Source organism: Carcharodon carcharias, chromosome 26 (assembly GCF_017639515.1).
Source record: "Carcharodon carcharias isolate sCarCar2 chromosome 26, sCarCar2.pri, whole genome shotgun sequence".
NCBI classification, from domain to species: domain Eukaryota; kingdom Metazoa; phylum Chordata; class Chondrichthyes; order Lamniformes; family Lamnidae; genus Carcharodon; species Carcharodon carcharias.
Window position 1 is genome coordinate 39,128,308 of NC_054492.1, and position 26,759 is coordinate 39,155,066.

The 26,759-nt window shown below is 40.5% G+C and overlaps 1 protein-coding gene across 1 annotated transcript; it reads right to left on the reverse strand.

Moving 5' to 3' along the window:
- mns1 (meiosis-specific nuclear structural 1) lies at positions 1–26,759 on the reverse strand. Its single transcript, XM_041174996.1, has 10 exons — positions 26,672–26,759; positions 22,576–22,797; positions 16,279–16,406; positions 11,495–11,597; positions 10,523–10,752; positions 9,259–9,475; positions 9,050–9,157; positions 6,256–6,513; positions 5,039–5,164; positions 1–253 (listed from the first exon to the last, which is right to left on the reverse strand). The coding sequence occupies exons 1-10, from the start codon at positions 26,672–26,674 to the stop codon at positions 146–148; spliced, it is 1,503 nt and encodes a 500-aa protein (XP_041030930.1). The 5' UTR covers positions 26,675–26,759; the 3' UTR covers positions 1–145.

The following is a 26,759-nucleotide window of genomic DNA, read 5'->3' on the forward strand; positions in this document are numbered from 1 at the left end:
TATATTATTTATTTATATAATGTCATTAACATTCACATCAGTTACATTTTCAACTCTACAATTAAAAATAGAGATCAATATAAATGAAGTAACTGTGCTGGCTCCTGCAGCCATGCTTTAAATACCAAACATGATGGGTACAGGTCTAACAATCCCAGCCTTCATCTGAAGACAGATTGGCGCTTCCTTTCTTGAAATTTTCTCTGAAGTCATCATCAAACAGTTCAAGTTCCTGTTCATCTCTAAATACCCCCTTTCAAAGATACATATGAGAAAATAATTAGCTTAATCATCAAAAAATGCAATCATAACCGTAGCTATGTTCATACAATAAACTGAGAATAATTAAACTGAAGTAAAATTAGTGTCAATCATTCATTCCGTTTTTTTGGTATGTTATTTCTTTTAAAGTTAACTCTCTGTCCCTGTAGAGTAAGGGCATCTATATTCTAGGAGCCCTCAATTCTTCCATATGCGACAGTCCCTAGCTGATTGTTAAGCTCAGAAACTTTGTTAAATTTGAACACAAGTAGTCAGAGGCACTTCTCACACGTGGACTCATGAATTCATAAAAAACATGCAGGACCTCAATGGACACACCATTGGCTTAAGCTGTACCTCCATATTAAACAAGACAATCATCTTTTATTTTAAAATGCTTACAATGAACTGAAACAATTATTATTTAATCTCTCAAATTTAATTACGGGCCAATTGGACATCAAGGCATAACTCTCACCGAAGCTAGACTATTAGCCTGTTGCACTCTACTGGTCTAACAACCATACTCCCATCTCTCATTTCTCCTTGTTCAAAGCTGTCAAATCAGACATGCTCCCCACCTACTGAAAGTCACCATCAATATCTTTGACTGTGACTGTTGCACATTGCCATTCTTCTTCAATTCTCCACTGCTTTGACAGTCAACTATTCCAACATTTTCTAACATACTTCCTGCACTGGCCAGCTCCATGGCATGGTTGTCCTGCTTCTACTCCTCTCAGTTACATTTCCCTTTCTTATCCCAGGGTCAGCTCTGATATATCCCATGGATCTTCATCATTTAGCTTGGTAATATTACCCAAAAGTTTGGGATCGGCTGATGACACCCAGGCTTACCTCACTACCTCCTCCTTTGACTCCCTCAGCTGTTGCTACTGTCTCAACTGCTTATTGAACATGACAACCTAGATGAGTCAAATTTTCTCCAGTTTAAAGCTGTTAAATCCAAAGCATTTAAATTCCTGCAAATGCCTTTATGTCTCTGGTCTCAAGTCTATTTCCATGTTAACCTGCCTAAGAGTTGAAGAATAGTTGTATATTGCTCAACCATGAGTTTGACTTTCTCACCAATTTTTTTTCTTCCATGTCTATAACGTCTGCATTCAGCCCTTATTCTGCTGCCAAAACCATTATCCATAATTTTGTCTTCTTGCAGCTGCATTTTTTCAACCCTTTTCTTTCTGGCCTCCTACTTCTACCATTCATAAAATAAAAATGATCCAGTAGGTTACGACCTGACTAAGATTCTCGCCCTTCAAACTCCTCGACAGACTCACCCTCCTTATATCACTGTGCACACACTCCAGTTCAACACTAAACTACTACTTCCCTGCTTCCTCTACTACACAAACAGTGGTCCTGACCTTTGGAACTCCCGTTTTCAGCATTTACGTCTTTCCATCTCTCGCCTACATTTGAAAACCTCAAGACCCTTCTCTGCAGCTATGCTTTTGCCCCCATGAAGCGCAGTCTCAATTTCCCCCTCCATCCCCAAAGTGATAGACATCACGCTGCACATATTGAGTACTCTGGTAACATGTAGCTCAAATGTTAACCTCACCACACAAGTGCCAGATAATAGCCATCTCTAACAAGAGAGAATCTAACTATTTCCTCTTGACATTCAATGGCATTACCATAACCAAAACCCCCAACCATCAATATCCTGTAGCTACAAGAGCATGCCAGATGTTGGGTGTTTTGTGGAGAGTAACTCACCTCCTAACTCTGCAAAGCCTGTCCACCACCTACAAGGCACAAGTCTGAAGTGTGATCGAATACTCTCCAATTGCTTGGACGAGTGCAGCTTCAACAGTGCTCAAGAAGCTTGACACAATCCAGGACAAATCAGCCCGCTTGATTAGCAGCCCATCCACTACTTTAAAACATTCTCTATTTTTACCATCGACATACCATAGCAGCAATGTGACCCATCTACAAGAGACACTGCAGCAACTGGCCAAGGCTCCTTCAACAGCACCTTCCAAACCTGCAACCCTTACTGCCTAGAAAAAGCAGGGCAGCAGGTATATGAGAACATCAACACCTGCAGATTCTCCAAGTGACACACCATCCTGACTTGCAAATATATCGTCATTCCTTCACTGTTGCTGAGTTAAAATCTGGGAACTCCCTCACAATAGCACTGTGGTGTATCTACATCACATGAACAGCAATGGTTCAAGAAGGTGGTTCATCACACCTTCTCAAGGTGAATTAGGTGTAGGCAAAAGATGCTAGCCTGACCACTGATAATCACATCCCATAAACAAATAAAAGTGTTTTGAAGCCAATGTTGATCTTGAGTTGATTGTGCACAAGTATCAATAAATATATTAATTTGCTTCAATTCTTTTATCCCAGTAGAGTTTTTTGAACAAAGGAGAAAGAGTTATTTAAAATCAACATGCAGAAAAGGGGCAGGAAATAATTCATATTGTTTGCAAACAAATCCAATTCAATAAAAAAAATCTATAGAAAGGACTCAATATAAATTACTTGCCTAATGTTTCACATGCCTTTGACACAGTATCCTCCTGCGTTGCTTCTCCACTGTCATCTAGCTGGATGGGACTGCACTCACCTTCTTATCTATTGAATCTATCCCACTTCCACATCGTGATCTCAGGTGTCTCCCATGGATCAATCCTTGGTGCCTTCCTATTTCTCATCTATATGTTAATCCTTAGTGATACCATCCAAAAACACATCAGTTTCCACATGTATGCTGACAACATCCAGTTCCAGTGGTGTTAAATTTTAAGACTTTTTAACCGACATCCAGTATTGGATGAACAGAAATTTCCTCTAAATACTGGGAAGAACAAAGACATTGTCTTCAGTCTCCACCACAAACTCTATCCTTAACTACCTGCCTACTCCATCCGTCTCCCTTAATGTTGAGCCAGACTATTTGCAACCTTGGTTTCGTATTTGACCCCCTCAAGCACTTCCGACCACATATCCTTGCTCTCGTCAAGACTTCCTATTTCCACCTGTCTAATGTTGTCAAACTCTGCCCTGCCTCAACTCATTTGCTGCTGAAACCCTCATCTATGCATTTGTTGCCTCTAGACTTGACTACTCCAACTCTTACTGGCCTGCCTCTCTTATTCAACCCCCACATAAACTTGAGGTATCCAAAATTCTGCTGCCTGTGTCCTTATTTGCACCAAGTCCCATTCACCCATCACCCCTATGAACACTAACCTATGGTGGTTCCCATTTAAGCAATGTCTCAATATTAAAACTTCTCATTCTTGTTTTTAATCTCTTCATGGCCTTGTCCATCCCCAACTCTATATCCTCCTTCAGCCCCACAATTCTCAGAGATATCTGCTCTTCTGTAATTCAGACTTATTGCGCATTCCCAATTTCAATCGCTCCACCATTGGTAGCTGTGCCTTTAGCTGCCTGAGCCCTAAGCTCTGTAATACTCTTCCATCTCTTCGTCTCTCTCTACCTGACTTTCCTCCTTTAAGATACTCCTTAGAACTTGCCTATTTGGTCAGATTTTTGAACATCTGCCCTAATGTCTCATGTAGTTTAGTGTCACATGTTGTTTTATAATGCTTCAATGGAGCTCTTTTGAAGGTTCAATTGCATTAAAAAGGCACCACATAAATACAAGTTGTTGTTATTGACTGCACAATTAGTGCATTTGGTAGAAAAATGATAACTGGGTAACACAACACTTGGGTGTAGTTGGAGATATTGATAACAAAATTTAACCCAGGTTGTTCGAAGACAGAAAGGCTCAGACTTCTCGTAACTTGCATATGTTCTAACAACGCTAGTACTTCATCTCATTCATAGTGATTGGAATTCCAGGTGTTCAATGTCCAGGAGAGTATTCCACAGTCAAGTGAAATGATACATGAAGCTTCACAGCTGCTCTTCTGCTAATTCCTTCTCTACTATCATGAAGCTGTTAAAGTACATAATATTATGGAAAATACTTTTCTTTTAAAATATAGGTTTAGTCTGTGGATGTGTCTTAATTGGATTAAAGCCAGCTAGTCTGGGTGTTTTGATGTGTACTAGTTTTGAGCTGTAAGAGAGGTAGAGTGCATTTGCATTTCTTGAATAGCGCATTCAAGATGTGGGGTGAAATCTGGCACCTAGCTAGCAGAGACCAAGCAATATGTTTATATTACTAATAAAATTGGTACTATGAAAGGGGTTTTATTATTAGAAGAGGTGGAGCTCAAAGAGGCTGGTGATACAATGAGAATCTACATTCAATGAGATGTGCTGAGTATAACCGATAGTAGTTTTCGTGTGTGCAGGGCAGAGGCAATGTAAGATCAAAGCAGCTGTAAACCTACAACTGTCTCCGCAGGAACCAAAGTGAGAGGAACTCATTTTGAATTCGTAAAGTGAAAATGCTTTGCCTGGTGTCTGGTTCAGTCAATGGATTGCTGTTGCATTAATGGAGATTAATTTGGGAATTTGTTAAAAGTTATGATAGTAGTAATTTGTAGCCATGTGTATATATTTAACTTGTGTAAATTAATAAATGTCTCATGTATTTTGGTATAAAACCTCTCAAGAATTGGTGGTCTGATTCCTGAATTTAGAGTTGCATCTCAAATATACCACTTAAAAATATAGGTTATGATAGTTGTTTAAAGTTTCCCGCTGGGATATTTAAATAACTCAGTTTTACCATCTGCTGGGTCATAACATCTACGTAATAAATACCAAAACCGTAAAATTCAGCTTCTAAACCAGTAAGACTTTTCACTACACGTACCTTTGGAAGGTAGCCTAGTAATTTGCTGGCATGCTCTTTGAGAAGTTTCTGCCTTTCTTCCTCAATCATGGTTTGAAGAGCTGCCTTCTTCCTCTCTTCTTCACGTTGTCTTTCAAGTTCCCGTTGCTAAATAATATTAAGCTTATTAATCAAAATGCATTGGAAGCCATAAATGGAAACACACAAATTCCTGGCCTTCTGTGCATGAAGCAGGATGCACTAGGGCCTTGACTAAACTTAGTCATGAGTTACATTTTTTAAAATGAAAAATACTGAAATGTAGTCTCTAGTATAAAGTGAGATACAAAAACATGCACTTTTTGTACACACCAATAGGTTCCTTTACACTTCAAATATGTGCAGACTATGTTTCTAATAATGAAGTAGTAACTTTGCTATAAGAAATCAAATAGAATCCCTGAACAAAGCTATTAAGTAACAAATAACGTGATACTTTTTGGGCAGGGGAAAAGAGGAGAGGCAATATAAAATAAAGGGGGTGCAGGAGCAGAGGGAGTAGATATGCGCAAATCATTGAAGGTGCAAAGGCAAGTTAAGAATGCGGATAAGAAGGCATACAGGATCCTAGGCATGGAATACCAAACCACTAAACTTTTGGTGAACTTCCTAAAACACTGGTTCAGCCTTTCTGGCGTTTGGTGTCCAACTCTGGGCACCACACTTTAGGAAAGATTTTAAGGCATTGGAGAGGGTTCTGGGGATGAGAGACTTCAATTATGCAGTTGATTGGAGAAACTCTATCCAGACCGCTCATGATTTTTAGCACTTCCATCTTATCTCCTCTCAACCTTCTTTAATGAGAATAACCTCGGACTGGAGAAACTCTGTTCCTTTGGTGGCAGAAAGCTCAAGAATCAGAAGACACCTATTTAAAGTGAATGGCAAATGAACCAAAGATGACAAGAGGAAAAGCTTGATTTTTTTTAAACGAAGCGATTGTTTAGGATCTGTAATGCACTGCCAGAGAGTGTGGTGGAACTAGATTCAAATATGATTTTCAAAAGTTAGCTAAGTGAAAAATTTGCATAACTACTGGGAAAGGCAAGGGAGTCAGACTAACCGAGTAGCTCTGACAGAAAGCTGCCACAGGCACAACGTATGGCCTCTTTCTCTTTCTGTGTTATAACCAATCTATGATTCTATAATATATTAATGACATTGGGAAAAAGGTATTTTAAATAATGCACATTACGTACTTGGTTTGCTTCAAATTGTTGGCGTCGATCTTCAATGATTTTCTCCACAGCCTTCCTATGCTCAAGCTGTTTCATACGTCTTTTCTGTTCATTCATCTGTTCAATACGGTCATCCTCTGCAAGTTTAGCCATCATCTTCCTTCGTATCTCATCCTCCTCCTCTTTCTCCACCTGCATACGCTTCTGTTTGAAAGCCATTTGCTCTTGGTAGGTCTGTTGCAATTCGAGACGCTGATGAATTTGCTTTTCCATGTCTGCCTGTAAAAGTAAATGTTAAAATGTGAAGCTTCTTTACATTATCTTAGAATATAGTTTAACTGTATAGCAAGATGAAACAATAATATGTAGTCTGGAATACAGTTTCCAACTAGAAGCTCACCTCTCCATGGTGGAGAGGATTGCTTGTAATTTTATCAGTTGTTCTCGTAAGCCTTTAGTTCAGATGAAAAACCAGAGTACAACTATGAAATCTTCTACTGTGGCACAGTTAAGGAAAACATCATGCACACACAAGTACTCAACCTTTTAACTTCTAGCCACAAGCTTGCTGATGTCCATGAAATTACTGCATTATTGGTTGTTTTACAGTCCTGCATGTGTAAGAAGCAATTTTTAGATTTAGTACGACCTGAAAATTCATATTTAGATTAGTTATATTGCAGGAGTGTAGTAACTGAGGGCAACTGTTATGATGTGGCAGGTGATTTGTGCCAGGCGGACCATATCCGCAAGGGAAATTGGCTACGTTATCACAACAGTTTTGCAATTTGTATTTATTATGAGAAGATTTGTGCACTGAATTCAGAAGTAGTGAGTCTACTAACTCCTTTAGTGATTTTAAAAATTAAATTAAAACTTTTATTAACAAAAGAAAGGAAATCAAACACATACATAAGATTACATTTACTTAATATAATAACAGATCCCAAAATTCCTAATTAACCTGACTCCCAACAAAACACCCCCTTTAAGGCAACAGTCAAAAGTAGATTTTAAATTTAAATAAGCAATCTAGCAAGGTTACCACAGCACTCACTCAACAGTGGAATTCCAAAGGCTTTTTAACACACCTTTAGTTACTGGATACAGTAGACTTCTATAAAAGTGGCTAGAGGCTTTTCCCTAAGGCTGCTTGAAGGTGTATCCTTCAAGATGTTACACTGCTACCCCCACATAGCCTTCCATCCTTCTTTATATATGTTTCTTTCTCTTTAATGTGTAAAATCCCACTGTTCTACATGTCTTTGGAAAATTATTTTCCCATATGATAAGAATCTTTCATGTTGTCAATATGGCCCTTTTCCCTTTTGGAAAATAAAACAGAATAACCTTGCCCTATTTACCTTGTCAGTTGTAAACATCCTACCATCCCTTTGAAAATAAAACAACTCCCCACTTATCTTAAAATGCAAATTTCATTCATACTTTATTTCCTGACTCAAATTCTAGCTCACTCATTAGCATTTCAAATACCCTTTTAATACCTGACTCTTCTGATAATTTCAACCGTGCAGTCTATCTGACTCTAATTCAATTAAATCAGTCACACAGACAGAACCATCCACACTCACAACCATAAATCTACCTTACAATATCCCACAGTACTATTATGAAAAATATGATAGTTTTGTAACACAGCATTGACGTAGATTTTTGCAGGAATTACAATGGGTGAAGCTATTAGCGCTATAATGTTAGAAATCTAGAAATTGTTGTCAGAGATATCCTACTCCTCCACAGGGTGTACTGTGCCCTTGCTGATAGACTTGGCATTAAACTGACTGCAACAGCATGAATTTGCTGTTCGTGCGCACTAGTTCCACACCAAAAATGGCTTTAAAAGTAGGGCTGGTGCATTGAGGAGTAAGTTTTTAAACAGTGATAAGTGATCATATCTGTTGGGTAACCTCTGCCTCTGAAAAATTATTTTTACAAGTGCGGAGACTCATTCCCTCAGAAGATAATTCATGCTGGAGATTTAATTTTTTCCTATCTGCCTCTTCTCTCCCTTAATCCCATCTATATTTTATTCTCTATACATTATTTAAATTAAACATTTATTTTCTGCTTTAGACAGCGTGTCTCAAGGAGGATTCTTCAATCCAACTGATTGAAGAGCTTTACTATTTCATGCCCTGATCATAGCCGCCATAGATTCCTGACAAAGGAATCTGTATTGGAAATGACACTGGATTAGAAGAATTCTATGCTGAGAAGCCTGTGGAATCTATGGGCAAGTGTCAGTGAGGTGAATGGCAAGTGCCATTCCTTCACCACTGACAGCAAAATCTAGGTCACAATGCTTGCATTCTTCACACTACAATTAATATTCATATACTATAGAATGGAGAGTTTTTTTAAAAAAAATAGGAAATCTCTTCACTCCATTTGTAATGCCAACTGAATCCTTGCTTGCTTATGCTAAATGATGGACATTTATGACAACGATTATCTGATTTTGCACAGTTTTCCAATAAATTACACATGGTATTTAGATCCAAGTATTGGGCTTCTAAAAAAAAATATACATTTTCAATATATCAATATATTTTCAAACTTTTAGCTTGACCAAGTTGAAATGAGTTCAACAAAACAATTACTTACCCAGAGGTGAAAATATCAAGGATAGCAAAAGTTAGATACAAATGTATCAGGCTCAGTTTGATACCTACTTTTTAATTCAAGATAATAATTGCATGTTTTCAATGCACTTTTTCAATATATGTACTGCCAGGAACAAGTTAACTTTTAATTTAAAAACAAGCCGACGATGAGAAGTCTTTTTGATACTAACTATTTCTTGTTGTCTGCGAGCCTCTTCTGCTTTTTCAAGATACAGTTCTTGTCGGATATTCTCCAACTCTTCACGATCATGCCGTTTCTTTTCAATTTCCTCGGCAAGCTATAGTGAAAAACAAGCCAATTATTTGTTAGAAATTGGATTTTTAAGAGATAGAGTATTATAATGTGCATGTAATGATAGATTAAGCAAATTTATGCTACCTTTTTGTACAACATATTTTTCTGTTCGTCTCGTTCTCGAACTTTGGCCATCCGGTCATCTTCTCTGCTTTGCTGCGTGTTAGCAAATTCCATAACTTTTCTGTTCTCTGCTTCCATTTTTTCACGTTCCATCTGCTTCCATTCAGCTCGTTGCTTCTGGAATTCCTCAATGTATCTCTGAGTTTCCTTCATCTTCTCCATCTTCAATTCTCTGTCCCTATGCAGCAAGAGTTAAAACAACAGTGGTGATAGTGAATAATATTTTCAAGGGATATATTTCCAATATCACAAGCAAGAATTAAGGTGCACAAATGTTAATTTATTAAAAGTTCAGAACACTGTCATTACTGCAGCATAGATTTGAAAAATCCTAAGTTTTTTATTTGTTTGTAAAGAGATAAAATGTGATCAGCTATCTTGCCAGGTACCTTTTTGTGTTGGGATTGTTTTGATCTTTTAATTACTTTTGAAAAAGTGCCGGTGTTGAGGGTGGGGTAGGGGGACTGTGACTTAGCTTTCTGTCGACTGACTACTATACCATAACATTCCAAATGACTGTTCACTTGGTAAGCATGAGTTTAGGAATCTTAATTAAAAATGCTTTTCCCAGAGTCTAAGTCAATAAAGGGGGTGGGAGAGGTTGTGAGATTTACGATATTCATTACACATTGTAAAAATGTAATTCATAAGGATACTTTCTTCCCCAAATCACTTTTCTCTCTCTTCCCTGAAGGTACTAGCCAATCTAACCACACATTCTTCAAGTGCCAAGCCTGAACTTGTTCTCACCCAATGACCACACACACATTTTCAAGTCTTTGGATAACAATCAGGGACAGCACCTTCGGGTGATATTTTCCACCTTCTTAGCTAATAATTGCTGAGTTTAACTGGTGCAATTCAACTGCTGCCCAAACTGATATCAGCTACTTAGCACAGATTGGTCAGTGAGAAGCTCACTATAAATATATTTGGGAGATGATGTTGGAAAGAAATGTCTAAGTGTTGACATTAATTCATAACCCTGTCCAAGGGCAATCATATCCAGTTGCTCCCACTAAATGCATTTATTGCACTCTTTAAAAACAAGTGACATCCAGAGGTAATTTAACAGTGCCACAGGCTTTATATGAATAAAGACTCAAAGGAAATTACATTCAAAATGGGAAAAAGATTTGTCCAACATAAAAATACATCCTTGTTTTAATAAAACATTTCTTTTGGATAAAATTCAAAAATACTAATTAATTCAAAGTAAGTTTACCTCTGATCTTCATCATAGATCTTTCTTACAATTTCATCAATCCTTAGTTTATCTTTTAGGAATTCATCATATGCTTCCTGTCTCCTTTGCTCATTTTGATCAAGTTGCTGCCCCAGCTCCTTCTGATATTTTACGGCTTGTTCATGACGTTTTTGTTCCTCCTTATTCTCCTCCGCTGTAGCTTTCTCATGTTCTTTCTTCATCAATTTAGCAATCTCAGCCTCTCGTTTCTAGTTTAAAAAGATAACCATGTCTATTACTCCAGAGGCTACAGTTTTTCCCAACCCCCATATAAAAGCATATAGTTCTTGAAAAATAACAAACTTTACTTTTCTTATAATATAGATTGTGCATAATCCAAAATTTTAAGCATTACAGAAACATATTTTGCAAAAAAGAAAATGACAGTTTTACTTGAATCATACCCATGCACTTAATCAAAGCATGACAATTTACAGGTTTCTAGTCTCACAGCCTTTGGAACCAGTTTTCAATAAAATCACTGGCTAACGTGGATATAGAAAGACAGAGAAAAACTGGTAAATATTCTAAACCTGAAGAAGTTTGGAAGTGGGAAGAATTTGTTAGAAATAAATGACAAGGAAGGCTAAAGTAAAAAGATATTAGGGTGGAAAAAGAGTCAGGATGAGTAGAATTATTTAAGAATTAGCATTTACTTAAAAAAGGTATAGGATTTATATTGACTTTGTTTCACAACGTGTGACACAAAACCTTTTTAAAAAATATCTAGCAGTTGACCAAAAATAATTCTCTGGTCCTGTCAGCAGAATGAAAGGCTAAATAAAAGCATGCAACATAATATGTATGCTTAAACTGGAATCAGTCTATAAGGGAAACAAAAGTGTGATTTTTGACCTTGTAACACAAAACCTTATAAATGTGGTACCTCCTTTCTGAGCTGTTTTTATTACTCAATTTTTGAGTCAGCCATCTTTTAAGCACAGTACTTACAATCTTCTCTAAACGATTTGCTTCTTTTTCAGCTATCTGGGCAGCTCTTTCTCTGTTCACATAAGCAGCCTTCAACTTGGCTTCCAACTCACGAAGCTCAAGACTAATTTAGATATGCAGAAACACAAGAATAACTAACAACATAATCAATAATCACATGAAAAAGTAGACCAAGTAGCATAATAACAAATGGTACAATGAGCTGAATTTTCTTGGTCTTTCACAAAAAATGTTTTGGTCCCATACAGCAATATAAACCAACATAGTCATGGCCAACAAGTCTCCACAATGAATGCTCTGGAAAAGGGAGAGAAGTTACAGACTGTAAAGTTAAGGTGGTGTATATACAATGACCCAATGCTATACAAGAGGAACAGAATATCAGCAGCAAATACATCTTGAAAATTGGGAGTAATCATAATTACTGGATCTAATAAGCCAGGCATTGTAGAAGAAATTTGTTGCTTTTTTGGGGGCTGGGGTTGGGGTCGAATACAGCAACACTTGTTTGCATGTAGAGGATGAAGCAACCACACAGGATTTTGGTACAATGATGTAAAATTATACTGCCAAATGATTAAACTACACTTTTTGAAAAGCAAAATACCACAGATGCTGGAAATCTGAAATAAAAACAGAAAATGATGGAAATTCTCAGGGCTGGCAACATCTATTGAGAGAAACTGTGATATGTTTCAAATCAATTACCTTTCATTAGAATGCATGATAAAAGGAATACAAAAAGGTCAAAAAGAAAATACACACTAAATTACCAAAGAACATATAAAAGCAAAGTATTCCACAAACAGTAATTACAAAAGTAGAAAATCTGAATTGGGATAGGGCCAACAAAGGGTACACACGATAAACTCACCTGGGAAACTAACATGGTACATATTAATTATATTGGAAGAGATCAAAAAAGATAGCAAGAAAGGGGTTAGATAAATGAGGAACTAACCTAGCTGTATTTTTAAAAATTAATTCACGGGATGTGGGCTTCGCTGGCTAGGCCAGCATTTATTGCCATCCATAGTCGCCCTTGAGAAGGTGGTGTTGAGCTGCCTTCTTGAACCGCTGCAGTCCATGTGGTGTAGGTACACCCACAGTGCTGTTAAGAAGGGAGTTCCAGCATTTTGACCCAGTGACAGAGAAGGAATGGCAATATATTTCCAAGTCAGGATGGTGATTGACTTGGAGGGGAACTTACAGGTGAAGGCATTCCCATCTATCTGCTGCCCTTGTCCTACTAGATGGTAGTGGTCATGGGTTTGGAAGGTGCTGTCGAAGGTGTCTTGGTAAATTCCTGCAATGCACCTTGTAGATGGTACACACTGCCGCTACTGTGTGTCAGTAGTGGAAGGAGTGAATGTTTGTGGATGTAGTGCCAATCAAGTGGGCTTTGTCCTGGATGGTATCAAGCTTCTTGAGTGTTTTGGGAACTGCACTCATCCAGGCAAGTGGGGAATATTCCATCACACTCCTGACTTGTGCCTTGGACAGGCTTTGGGGAGTCAGGAGGTGAGTTACTCGTCACACGATTCCTAGCCCCTGACCTGCTCTTGTAGCCACAATATTTATCTGCCTAGTCCAGTTCAGTTTCTGGTCATTGGTAACCCCCAGGGTGTTGATCGTGGGGGATTCAGTGATGGTAATGCCACTGAACATCAAGGGATGATGGTTGGATTCTCTCTTGTTGGAGATGGTCATTGCCTGACAAGCGTGTGGCACGAATGTTACTTGCCACTTGTCAACCCAAGCCCGAATATTGTCCAGGTCTTGCTGCATTTGGACATGGACTGCTTCAGTATCTGAGGAGTCGCAAATGGTGCTGAACATGGTGTAATCATCAGCAAACATCCCCACTTTTGACCTTATAATGGAAGCAAGGTCATTGATGAAGCAGCTGAAGATGGTTGGGCTAAGGACACTATCCTGAGGAAATCCTGCAGTGATGTCCTGGTACTGAGACGACTGACCTCCAACAACCGCAGCCATCTTCCTTTGTGCTAGGTATGACTCCAACCAGTGGAGATTTTTCCACCCCAGTTCCCAATGACTCCAGTTTTGCTAGGGCTCCTTGATGCCGCATTCAGTGAAATGCGGCCTTGATGTCAAGGGCAGTCACTCTCACCTCACCTTGGGAACTCAGCTCTTTTGTTCATGTTTGAACCAAGGCTGTAATGAAGTCAGGAGCTGAGTGGCCCTGGCGGACCCCAAACTGGGCGTCAGTGAGCAGGTTATTGCTAAGCAAGTGCCGCTTGATAGCACTTTTGATGACCCCTTCCATTACTTTACTGATGATAGAGAGTAGACTGATGGGGTGGTAAGTGGCCAGGTTGGATTTCTCCTGCTTTGTGTGTACAGGACATACCTGGGAAATTTTCAACATAGCCAGGTAGATACCAGTGTTGTAGCTGTACTGGAATAGCTTGGCTAGGGGTGTGGCAAGTTCTGGAACACAAGTCTTCAGTACTATTGCCGGAATATTGTTAGGGCCTTTGCAGTATCCAGTGCCTTCAGCTGTTTCTTGATATCATGTGGAGTGAATCGAATTGGCTGAAGACTGGCATCTATGATACTGGGGCCTTCAGAGGAGGCCGAGATGGATCATTCACTCGGCACTTCTGGCTGAAGATTGTAGCAGATGCTTCAGCCTTACATTTTGCACTGATGTGCTGGGCTCCTCCATCATTGAGGATGGGGATATTTGTTGAGCCTCCTCCTCCAGCGAGTTGTTTAATTGTCCACTACCTTTCACAACTGAATGTGGCAGGACTGCAGAGCTTAGATCTGATCTGTTGGTTGTGGGATCTCTCAGCTCTGTCTATCACTTGCTGCTTATGCTGTTTGGCACACAAGTAGTCCTCTGTTATAGCTTCACCATGTTGACACGTCATTTTTAGGTATGCCTGGTGCTGCTCCTGGCATGCCCTCCTGCACTCTTCATTGAACCAGGGTTGATCCCTTGGCTTGATGGTAATGGTAGAGTGGGGGATATGCCGGGTCATGAGATTTTGGTTGCATACAATTCTGCTGCTGCTGATGGCCCACAGCACCTCATGGATGCCCAGCCTTGAGTTGCTAGGTTGTTTGAAATCTATCCCATTTAACACATTGGTAGTGCTACCCTCAATGTATGGAGGGTATCCTTAATGTGAAGGCGGAACTTCGTCTCCACAATGACTGTACGGTGGTCAATCCTACCGATACTGTATATCATTTACAACCACTGCATCTGCGGCAGGCAGGCTGGTGAGGATGAGGTCAAGTTTGTTTTTCCCCTCTTGTTGGTTCCCTCACCACCTGCCGCAGACCCAGTCTAGCAGTTATATCATTTAGGATTTGGTCAGTAGTGGTGCTACTGAGTCACTCTTGGTGATGGACATTGTAGTCCCCACCCAGAGTACATTCTGCGGCCTTGCTGCCCTCAGTGCCTCCTCCAAATGGTGTTCAACACGAAGGAGCACTGATTCATTAGCTGAGGGAGGGTGGTACGTGGTAATCAGCAGGTTTCCTAGCCCATGTTTGACCTGATGCCATGAGACTTCATGGGGTCCGGAGTCGATGTTGAACACTCCCAGGGCAATTCCCTCCTGACTCTATATTACTGTGCTGCCACCTCTGCTGTCTCTCCTGCTGGTGAGACAGGACATACCCAGGTGATGGTGGTGCCTGGGGCATTATCTGTAAGATATGATTCCGTGAGGATGACTAGTCTATGAGACAGCTCTCCCAATTTTGTCACTAGCCCCCAGATGTTAGTGAAGAGGATTTTGCAGGGTCAACAGAGCTGAGATTGCCTTTGTTGTTTCCAATGCTTAGGTCGATGCCAGGTGGTCTGCCCGATTTTTGCTTTTTGTGACTTTGTAGCAACAGTTTGATACAACTGAGTGGATTGCTTGGCCATTTCAGAGGGCATTTAAGATTCAACCACATTGGAGTCATGTGCAGACCAAACCAAGTAAGGGCAACAGATTTCCTTCCCTAAAAGGACATTAGTGAACCAGATGGATTTTTTTTACAACAATCAACATTGGTCATCATCAGACTTTTAATTCCAGATTTTTATGCTGTGGCGGGATTCGAACCTGAGTCCCCAGAGCATTACCCTAATCCAGCGACAATACCACTATGCCTATCGTCTTCCCCATTTGCTATAAATACTTTGTAACAGTTTTTAAGCAAATATAGATGCAAAGAAAGGAGGATGAGGGAGAAAGAAAGAAGTGAGGAGGAAAGAATAGAGGTCTGAAGTAGGTTGGATAGTAGAAGGGTGGATAACAGGAGTGATTAAATGATAAAAGGGATGATGGTGCGACACAAAGCAGGTGGTAGTAGAAGAAATAAAGCTGTAAAATGACAACAGTAGTTTTGCTGTTAACGTTTGTCAATAGCAAAATACTGCAGATGCTGAAAATCTGAAATGAAACCAGGAAATGATGGAAATACTCAAGGTCAGGCAGCCTCTGTGGGGAGAGAAACCATTGATGTCAGAAAATTGACATTTAATATTTATTCATAAATCTATAACCTAGTTTGCTCAATTTGTGATCATGGCTCATCTGGGAAAGAAAAACTGGAGCCTCAATCTCTTTTCAATATCATTAATTGCAAAATGTTTCTGGTCATTCATTTTTTAAAAACATATCCTTCCCTCCTTTCAGATTACCTCAGTCTTCATAACAATGATCTACCCTTCAAAAGATAATTAATTAGCTGTGATGTATTTCTAGAATGTGATGAGGCAATATATATAAATTTGACATGTTTCTTTATCTTACCTGTTTTCTCTGACTTGCTGTCTCATTTTTTCATCTTTTAGTTTTTCATATTTTATTCTTTCCAGTTCCTTGGCAATTCTCTCCTCTTGTTCTAGTTGTTTTGCCTTCAGTAATTTTCTTTTTTCTGCCTTTTACAGAGAAATAGTCAAGCACAATAAAGCATGGGAATCACATATGTTAACCAATGTAAATAGGCTCTTCAAAAGAACATTCCTAATGACCAATGCAATTTAATTTTATACATGTATGCACTTGAACTACATTTTGCTTTATTGAATATTAACAAGTTAAATTGAACCATTTATATAGTGAAGCCTTTTATCAGCATTCGAATTATTCAACTTCCTAGTTATTTGCTAGAATTTTCTCAGCAAAAAGCCTTGAGCCAGGTAACACCTTATTGCATAGCATCAATCTCCACATATCTGAAATAAATCAACCTCAAAACTAAATTCAAATTAGTATTATTTATATTGTAATTATCTTCTTTCCCATGCCTAGGGAATGTTGTATCATGCATGCATGACCAACATTTAGGTATTTTCAATTATCTGCCGATTTCTAAAATCCACCATTATGAGGATATTGAAGGTTTCATTATATATTTTTTTAAACTGGCTTTTTAAAAAAGTTGAGATTATGTAGCCTTTGCCTTCCAGTATTATAAATTATTTACAGCACAGAAACAGGCTGTTCAGCCAATAGATCCAATGTTTATGCTCCACACAAGCCTCCTCTCACCCTATGCTGAGAGTTTAGCAAATCACTGTAGGCGTATGAGATAGAAGCAGCATATTTGATGTAAAGTATCCCATCAATACAATGGAGACACAGTCACAAAAGTAATTTCCTATCTCTTCACAGGCTGCTAGGAATTTTTCATACCAGCCTTGATAATTCAAAGTTATGTGGAAGTGCAATGATTCAATATTCAACCAATAAGTTACAAAATGGCAAATGAAACAAATTAGTTTTTCCTTTTTACAAAGGTAACTAATGTTGTAGCTACATCAGCTCCTCCATCTTAGGAGCCCTTTCTAGCAACCACACCTTAAAAAGTTGTGATAACCATTTCACAGGATATTGTCAAGTTCATAACCAAACCTCTCAGGTGATCTCTCTTCATCTGAACACCATAAAATCAATCTCCTTCATGAACTTTGAAGAACCACATAGCCTCATAACCTTTTGCAGTATCTGGTGCCTTCAGTTGTTTCTTGATATTACGTGGAGTGTATCAAATTCATCAGTGATGCTGGGAACCCCCGGAGGAGGCCAAGATGGATCATCCACTCGGCACTTCTGATTGAAGGTGGTTGCAACTATCTCAGCTTTGTCTTTTACACTGATATGCTGGGCTCCCCCATCATTGAGGATGGGAATATTTGTGGTGCCTCCTTCTCCAGTTTGTGGTTTAATTGTCCACCACCATGCAATGGTTTTACCTCAAGGTTCATCCCAAGCAACTCTTCGCACAGAATTCAGTGCTCTGTGGGTTGTTCTCAGGGATGCACACCAAGATAAACATCAACTGCGGCGAGAGGACCATCAGCTTGGTGAAGGATGCTTTTTGGTCTGCCCAAAACCAGTCAGTCTTCCAGTGCCAAGTGTTGCAGTCTAGCAATTGCAAAGTCCAGAACTATGTACTGAGGGACACACTAAAGCTTGGGGCAGCTGCCGCAAAGCTGCAATGGGGAAAGACCATTGTCAAAGGCATATCAGCCGTCGTACGCTGTGGGGCTGAAAACTGTGAAATACCTCTTGGGCTATATGCTTGAAATGTAAAGAGCTCTGTAAATATTGACTGTAATTGTAAATAAACATACAGGAAAAACTCAGCAGGTCTGACAGCATCTGTGGATAGAGACAGAGATAACATATCAAGTCCGTATGACTCTTTTTCAGACCTAAAGGGAGGTAAAGATGTGGTGAAATATATACTGATTAAGGGAGGTGGAACCGGTGAAGCTGGATAGGCCAGTGATAGAGGGAGGCAAAGGAGAGATGGCAAAGGATGTCATAAACAAAAGGTCAAAGTGTTGTTAATGGTGCTGGTACTGGCTAAGTGAGGTGCTAATGGTGACATTAAGAAAGCAAAAGTTGGAAATTTTGCTTCCAATTTCCAGCCCCCCATCACTTTCACATGGTCCATCTCTGACTCTTCCCTTTCCTTCCTTGACCTCTCTGTCTCAATTTCTGGTGATAGACTGTCCACCAATATTCAGTACAAGCCCATCAACTCCCACAGCTACCTCAACTACAACTCCTCACACCCTGACTCATGTAAGGACTCCATCCCATTCTCTCAGTTCCTTCGCCTCCGTCGCATCTGTTCTGATGATGCCACTTTGCAAAATTGTGCTTCTCACATGTCTTCCTTAGCCGAGGTTTCCCACCTACGGTGGTTGACAGGGCCCTCAACCATGTCCGACCCATCTCCCGCACCTCTGCCCTCACATCTTCTTCCCTCACACCTTCCTCTCCCTTCCAGACCATGATAGGGCCCCCCTTGTCCTTACTTTTCACCCCACCAGCCTTCTCATTCAAAGGATCATCCTCTGCCGTTTCTGCAAACTCCAGCATGATGCCACCACCAAATACATCTTCCCTTCACCCCCTCCTGTCAGCAGTCCATAGGGACCTTTCCCTCCAGGACACCCTGGTCCACTCCTCCCCCACCCCGAACACCTCAACTCCCTCCCATGGCACCTTCCCATGCAATCGCAGAAGGTGCAACACCTGCCCCTTTACTTCTCCCCTTCTCACTATCCAAGGGTCCAAACAATGAAGCAGCATTTCACTTGCACTTCCCTCAATTTGGTCTACTGCAATCACTGCTCCCAGTGCAGTCTCCTCTACACTGGACAGACCAAACGCAGACTGGGTGACCGCTTTGCGGAACATCTTCGGTCTGTCCGCAAGCATGACCCAATCCTTCCTGTTGCTTGCCATTTCAACACACCATCCTGCTCTTATGCCCATATGTCCGTCCTTGGCCTGCTGCAATGTTCCAGTGAAGCTCAACGCAAACCGGGGGAACAGCAGCTCATCTTCCGATTAGGCACTTTACAGCTTTCCAGACTTAGTATTGAGTTCAACAACTTCCAGACCATGAACTCTCTCCTCCATCCCCAACCCCCTTTTTCATCCCCTCCTTTTCCATATTCATTTTTACTTTTATTAATTTTTTATCCACTTATTTTCATTACCATTTTTAAAATTTATTTCCATTTTCATTCATTGTTTTATCCCCAACTTTTATCCTATTTTTGATCTTTCCTCCCACCACTGGCCCCTCCCCCAACCCCACCCCCATGAGGGCCATCTGTCATTTTCCAGGGTGCTTACCCTGGTCTGGCCATTATCACATTTTGCTTTCTTAATGTCACCATTAGCACCTCATTTAGCCAGTACCACCACCATCAACAACTCTTCGACCTTTTGTTTATGACATTTTTTGCCATCTGTCCTTTGCCTCCACTTATCACTGGCCTTCTATCCAGCTTCACCAGTTCCACCTCCCCTTAATCAGTATATATTTCACCACATCTCTACCTCCCTTTTGATCTGAAGAAGAGTCATACGGACTCAAAACGTTATCTCTGTCTCTCTCTCCACAGATGCTGTCAGACCTGCTGAGTTTTACCAGCATTTTTTGTTCTCGGTTCAGATTTCCAGCATCTGCAGTATTTTGCCTTCACGATATACATATCGTATTGGAAGAAACTGAGTTGTTTTTACACTTTACATGATCATTCAAAGATGACATTACATTATATGAATAAAGTATATTTTTGGAAAAATATGTTGAAATTCCAGGTGCTGTTGGAGTCTCTCTCCAATGAGTAAGTAAACCAACTACCTTAAATGATGACCAACTGAATAATAAAATTCCTGAAAGCCAGAAACTCAAATGAACTCAAAACAATGATAAACCTAGAAGAAAATGGATTCAAATGAGAAGTGAAATCATTCACTATTACTTCTAAAAAAGAACACAACAGGATTTTCTATGGTGGTTTCCCCCATCTCCCACCATAATTTTGGCAGATCAACAGAACAGCATAAATGTATAAAAATGACCATTGACATGCTACTCCAGGAGGCGTGTCAATCCATCATCTAGGTTATAGGAGGAGATTGCCAGAACCCAAGTGGAAATTTTCCCTAATAATGTCCAGTGAAAGAAAATCTGACTCTGCCTTTTGAAGAAACTTATTTCCTGTACCCAAAGGTGAATATCTGTGTCAATTTTTTAAAAAATTCTTTCATGGGATGTGAGGCCAGCATACAAGATCAGCATTTGTTGCCCATCCCTAATTGCCCTTGAAAGTGGTGGTGAGTTACCTTTTTGAACCATGACAGTTCATCTGTTGTGGATATACCCACAGTGCTATTAGGAAGAGAGTTCCAGGATTTTGACCCAGTGACTGTGAAAGGAATGGCAATATAGTTCCAAGTCAAGATGATGTGTGGGGCTTGGAGGGCATATTGCAGGTGATGGTGTTCCCATGCAACTTCTGCCTTTGTCCTGCTCAGTGATAGAGGTTGTGGGTTTTGAAGGTGTTGATGAAGGGACCTTGGGCGAGTTGCTGCAGTGCATATTGTAGATGGTACACACAGCTGCCGCTGTGCGTCAGTGGTGGAGGGGGTGCGTCACTGGTGGATGGAGTGCCAATCAAGCAGATTACTTTCTCCTGGATTGTATCAAGCTTCTTGAGTGTTGATGGAGTTGCATTTATTCAGGCAAGTGGAGAGTATTCAATTACACTCATGACCAATGCCTTGTGGACAGGCTTTGGGGAGTCAGGAGGCGAGTTACTCGCCTCAGAATTCCCAGCCTCTGACCTGTTCTTATAGCCACAATATTTATATGACTAGGCCAGTTAAGTTTCTGGGTCAATTATAACTCCCAGGATGTTGCTGGTGGGGATTCAGCTTTGGTAATGCTATCAAATGTCAAGGGGCGATGGTTAGATTCTGTTTTGTTGGAGATGGTGATTGCCTGGCACTTGTGTGGCACGTATTTACTTTGCCACTCATCAGGCCAAGCCTGAATGTGTCCAGATCTTGCTGCTTATTGGCATGGTCTGCTTCAGTATCCGAGGAGTTGTGAATAATAGTGAATACTGCAATCATCAGCAACATCCCCACTTCTAATCTTATGATGGAGGCAAAGTCATTGATGAAGCAGCAGAAGATGAAAGCATAAAAGCAAAATACCACGGATGCCAGAAATCTGAAACAAAAATAAAAATAGCTGGAAAAACTCAGCAGGTCTGACAGCATCTGCAGAGAGGAATACAGTTAACGTCTCGAGTCCGTATGACTCTTCATTCATTAGCTGAAGACGGTTGGGCCTAGGACATGAGGATAGCTTTAAGACATGGAGGCAAGGGAAGTGTTTAATCTTGAAGTATTATAATTTCTTGTGAACAACAATAAACATTTTCCTCAAGGCCTAGAATTTAATACTTCAGCCATCAAGCTGGTGCTGCTCATTGCTGGCTGAAGCAGAAGCTCCAGCATCAAATTGATGGATCTACAGCAAGCAATGATACGCAATATTTGTCCCATGTTTGACCACTAACTGAGCTCTTCCATCACCAGAACCACTTATTTCTGCCTCCCATTCACTATCATCTATGAAGTCCAGATTTCACAAAATGTGGCCGCATGTATCATGTCCTGCACCAAGTCTCACCTACCCATCAGGCCCATTCTTGATGACCTACACTGGCTCTGTCCTCTGACACATTTGTTGCTTTTATAAATCCCTCCATAGCCTTGACCCACCTATTTCTGCAATAGCCTCCACGACAATATGCCCTCCCGAACATCCTGCTCCTTTTAGTCCTAAGCATCCCCCTTCTTTTGCCCTTTTGGTGGCAAAGCTTGGTCCCACTGTCTGAAACTCATTTCTGAAATCTCTTTACTTTCCACCTCTTAAAACAGCAAGAGCCATCTCAGTCACCTTCTTAATCTCATCCTTCTTGGCCTCAGTATTCCTTTTGCTTACGTATATTTGGGAAGTACAAGTTACTAAAGAGAGTAAGTGCATTTAAATGTACTAGACACATTTCTGTCAGGAAGTTGAATGCTACGTTAAGGCCAGAACAACAATAATAAGTGTCTGAATTTCATTTAAAAAGTGAAATATTCCACAATTATAGAACTTAGAAAACATCAGTAAATCCCACTTGAGATAATGCATGCATGCCCTACAAATCAAAACCAATTAAACAATAACCAATACATAATGAAATACTTAACTAAGAACTCTAGTAATTAATTTACCTTTATAATTGCTTCTTCCATCAATTTTTCATGTTCTATATCCTGTAATATCCTTTGAAAGCGTTTCCTTGGTGCCAATTCGTCAGATCTCATTCCGGCAAGTAAAGCCTTTTCCTTTTCCAATTTTTTAAGAAAATGTGCAAACACTGTGTCCTCGTCTACTTTGTCTACTCCCGCTAGCAGCTGTTGCTTTTTCACTAATTTAGTTGGACAATAAGTAGCCTGTTGATAATAAAGAAGAAAGTGGACATTTTGAAACATTGGCACACGTTTAGCAAAAATAATTTCCTCTTCCAAAATGCAGCCAGGGAGACATATAAACTTCAGATTTCAAAATTAATTTGAACGGTACCTGCCGACAGTTCTCCCAACTAATGAGAATGTGAGAATGTAATTGTTTACAACAGGATATAAAGTTCTTGATATAAAGATGCTTTTGTAACCACATCAGCCTGGCTGCATACAGAAATAAGAAAAAAACAATTCTGGATTTCCCCAAGCAGACATCGCCCAAGTTGAAATAGCCTACAAGTCACTTGGACCTGTTATTTTGTCTACAGGCTGGTTCTTAATAGCTAAGAACTGGTGCAAATCCCACCAGAATGGAAAAGTGCTAAAAGCACATAATTTTCTGAAATTTGGCCATTTTTATAATCAATCACAGGTCAAAGAACAGACTTGCGTGAAGTACATCAGTGATGGCGATGGAAAAATCACATGAAGTGAAACATAAATGGACCAAATAAAGTTTCAAAATTAGGGGACAAATACCCCAGACGTATTACAAAGCCTCAAAAAAAAAATCTTGTCTATTTGCAGTCTTTGCCAAAGCTGAAGCAGCAGATTAAGGAGCGATTAAAAATTTAAGGAAAGGAAATCTTTGAAGTAAGCTTAATCCGCAGCCAAGTGGTTTTGATAGCTGAAGTTAAGGACGGTGCTGCACCATGTCTTTGCAGGGAATGCCCTTTGTGCTCCTGTTTCCCACACGGTGCATGATGGTGACTCCTATTTGACCCCAGCTTCAAGGTCCCGACCCAAAACCCTGCCACTGGTTGGGGCAATCAGTGATAAGGAGTCATCAATGTGAAACTTTCACCAAGAGTGAGGGTTCTTTTTAATTTGTATGGCTGGGGGAGCAGTTATAGTTCAATGTCAATGTTAACAATCCATTCAATGGCTTCAGCTGATGCAATGCAAATGATTGTAATGCCACCAGAAATGGATTTCCCAAGGCAAAGGTTCAGTATATGGATGATGGTCTGACTGTATATGGACGATAGTCTAACTTGGATGGCCACAGTCACAATTTGAGCTGTTCCTCATGTTCTACTTGGGGAGCAAATGGCCACATCTTCCTTGACCCGTCCTCAAGCAACTGAGGGTTGTTCAGATTTTCTGTGGAAGGTTGAAACCTGGAACTTTACCATGTGGATCAGTTACCAGGTTGCAGTTGATGTCTGCAGTCAACCATAAAGTGTGCCATCAAGAGGTGGGACTGTTGTTAGTTTGCTGGATGTGGAATGTGCCCCAGTAGGGGCCATGAGATTTCAGATGAGTGCATGTTTTTTTTTCGAGGTTCTGTGTGAATAGGAGTGCATCATTAGCTGTCAGCCATTCGTGTTCTTTGAGGAAGATGGGAAGAACTTCCTATCAAGGAACACAGAAAAACTTCATGTCCAGTTCTGTGACTGACCACTCACCAATGACTCAATGCCAAAATATCTTGGCATCACTCTTGACGTTCACTGACCTATCGACAACACCTCCGGAATGCCGGAGCCCAGGTCAAGATGAGATGATTCTCAAATGGAAACTGGTGGGTACCACCTGGGACAGCAGAGCCAACACACTACACAATGCTTCACTCATCCTAGTCGACCTAACAGCAGAGTACTGCTACTTAACCTGGCTCAGGAGCCACCACACAAACATGGTAAATATCTACCAGTGGGAGGCCATGAAGATTATTTCTGGGAGCTTGAGTGGCTTCCTGCGTGCCAGCACATATTAAACCTCCTGATGTTTGCAGGGAAAAAGAGTGAGGCAAGTGAAGAGAAATCTACTTATTTGCTATTGCAATGTGGAAAGCTTCACATAGTGGGGTGATTGAGCTTGAAATCATGATATCTAATTGGATAGCTTAAAGGAGGATCTTTGGGTAGAATTTTCATATGGCGGGCGGGCTCAGCGGGAGTGGTCGGGGTGCCGCCATTTTATGCAGGCGAGCCAATTAAGGCTCGCCCAGCATAATATGCAAGCCGTAGCGCTCGGCGCTACATGTGCAGGTGGGGGGGAGGAGGGAGAGTCGGGGCCAGCGCAAAAGACCACATCAATCTCCCTGAGGCACAGAGCTGCCTCAGAGAGATTGAATCGATATTAAAATTATTAAATAAAAAGTTTTAAAAATTATTTAAACATGTCCTCTCATGTGACATGTTTTTATATTTATGAATGTTTAAAATTTATTTAATAAATCTTTAGGAAGCCTCATCCCGCTGGTGGATGAGGTTTCCTAAAAAACGCGAAGGCTGCTTGGGCCTTAAGGTTGGACAGACAGTGTTAACAATTACAATAATTGCCTTGTTATTGGCCTTAACAGACATTTTGCATTAGGCAGGCGCGCAGCCAACTCCAGCACGCACCCGCCAAACAAAATATCGCGGGACTGCGCAATGATGCCAAGACGCAAGCCTGACATCATTGCGCAGCTGTGTGTTGGGCCTATCCCTGCATGCCAACAGAAAAATCCTGCCTTTTGTATAAATTGTGATTGGATCCACGTGTCCCATTTGCTGCTGAGATCTTCATCCATGCCTTTATCGCCTCCAGATCTATTCCAACAATCTCCAGGCTCGTCTCCCAATCTTCATTTTAACCAAAACTCTACTGCCTATATCCTATCATGCACCAATTCTCACTTGCCCACAACCTATTTGTTAAAGAAAACTTAATTACCTTAAAATGAGATGATGTTAATGCATCAACAACAGTTGAATCTATCTCGTTAGTTCAAGCTGATGGTTCAAAATTAATTATTTGTGCCTATTATAGGGTTCCAGGACAGAGATCACTTGGTAACAAAGCACTTGGGTTGGAAATTGCTAAAGCATCTGAATTGAGATTACAGTTGAAATGAAAAGGGTGGTACTGGATAGCCCTGTGTCACCAAGACATCACTGACCTACATTGACTGACACTCTACAAACATCTCAAGTTTAACACTTTCATCCTCAGGTTGAAATCTCTCCATTTTCTCACCCCTCCCAATCTCTAAACTCTCCATTGCCTCCAAGCTTTGTTCTTGACTTTGACATGTTATACTTCCCAAGGCTCCGTTCTCGAATTTTCTCACAAAACCCTCGCATCTCTGCTCCTACTTAAAACCCACCTCTGTGATCAGCCTGTTGGTCACCCCTCCTAAAATGTATCTTTCCTTCACAGCATCCCTTTTAAAAAAATAAACGTCAAGGCGAATACACACAAAAAAAATTACTTCGAGAACAGGGTACACCCTCAGCATTTAACTGTGATGGGGCGCAAGTATTCCTCAACACTTGCTCCCCTCGATAAATGTAAGATCACCCAATGAGTAGTTGAACTTTACAGGACCCTGGTTTTGACTTGGGGGGCTGGGGGGGCGGTGGTTGGACAAGTTGTTTCAATGAGTCTCAGGATTCCTATGCCTCACGGCTATTCAGAAAAGATAAAAGCAAAATACTGCGGATGCTGCAAATCTAGAACAAAAACACCTGGAAAAACTCAGGAGGTCTGACAGCATCTGGGGAGGGGGAGGGGGAGGGGGAGGGGGGATACAATTGACGTTTTGTTGGGTCAAGATGGTGGGGCAACAACCCAAACCTTCTCACTCTGCAGAGTGGCACCGCTCAGCATTGGCTGACTAGTGGAGCAGATGTTTAAAGTATACCCGCAAAGGGTTAAAGCACCAAGTTTAATAAGCAATAAGCCAAATTTTGAAATCACGATGGGGCTATACTCTAGAAAGTAACTCCAGCCAACAACCATGAACTGAGAGCACACACACATTCGGGAGACACACACCTCTCTCTCTCTACCCCGCCCCCGCCCCAACACTTACCATCTTTTACTTCAATAATACGAACTGTGTTTTATAAATTATAATTTCCACAGCTACAAACAGCCGATCGATTTTTCCACCCCCACCC

Coding starts and splice junctions, on each gene's coding strand:
- mns1 (XM_041174996.1), bottom strand. Junction 9,158..9,258: donor AAAATATGTTGTACAAAAAG/GTAGCATAAATT, acceptor TTTTCACTATAG/CTTGCCGAGGAAATTGAAAA. Junction 254..5,038: donor TACTAGGCTACCTTCCAAAG/GTACGTGTAGTG, acceptor TATCTTTGAAAG/GGGGTATTTAGAGATGAACA.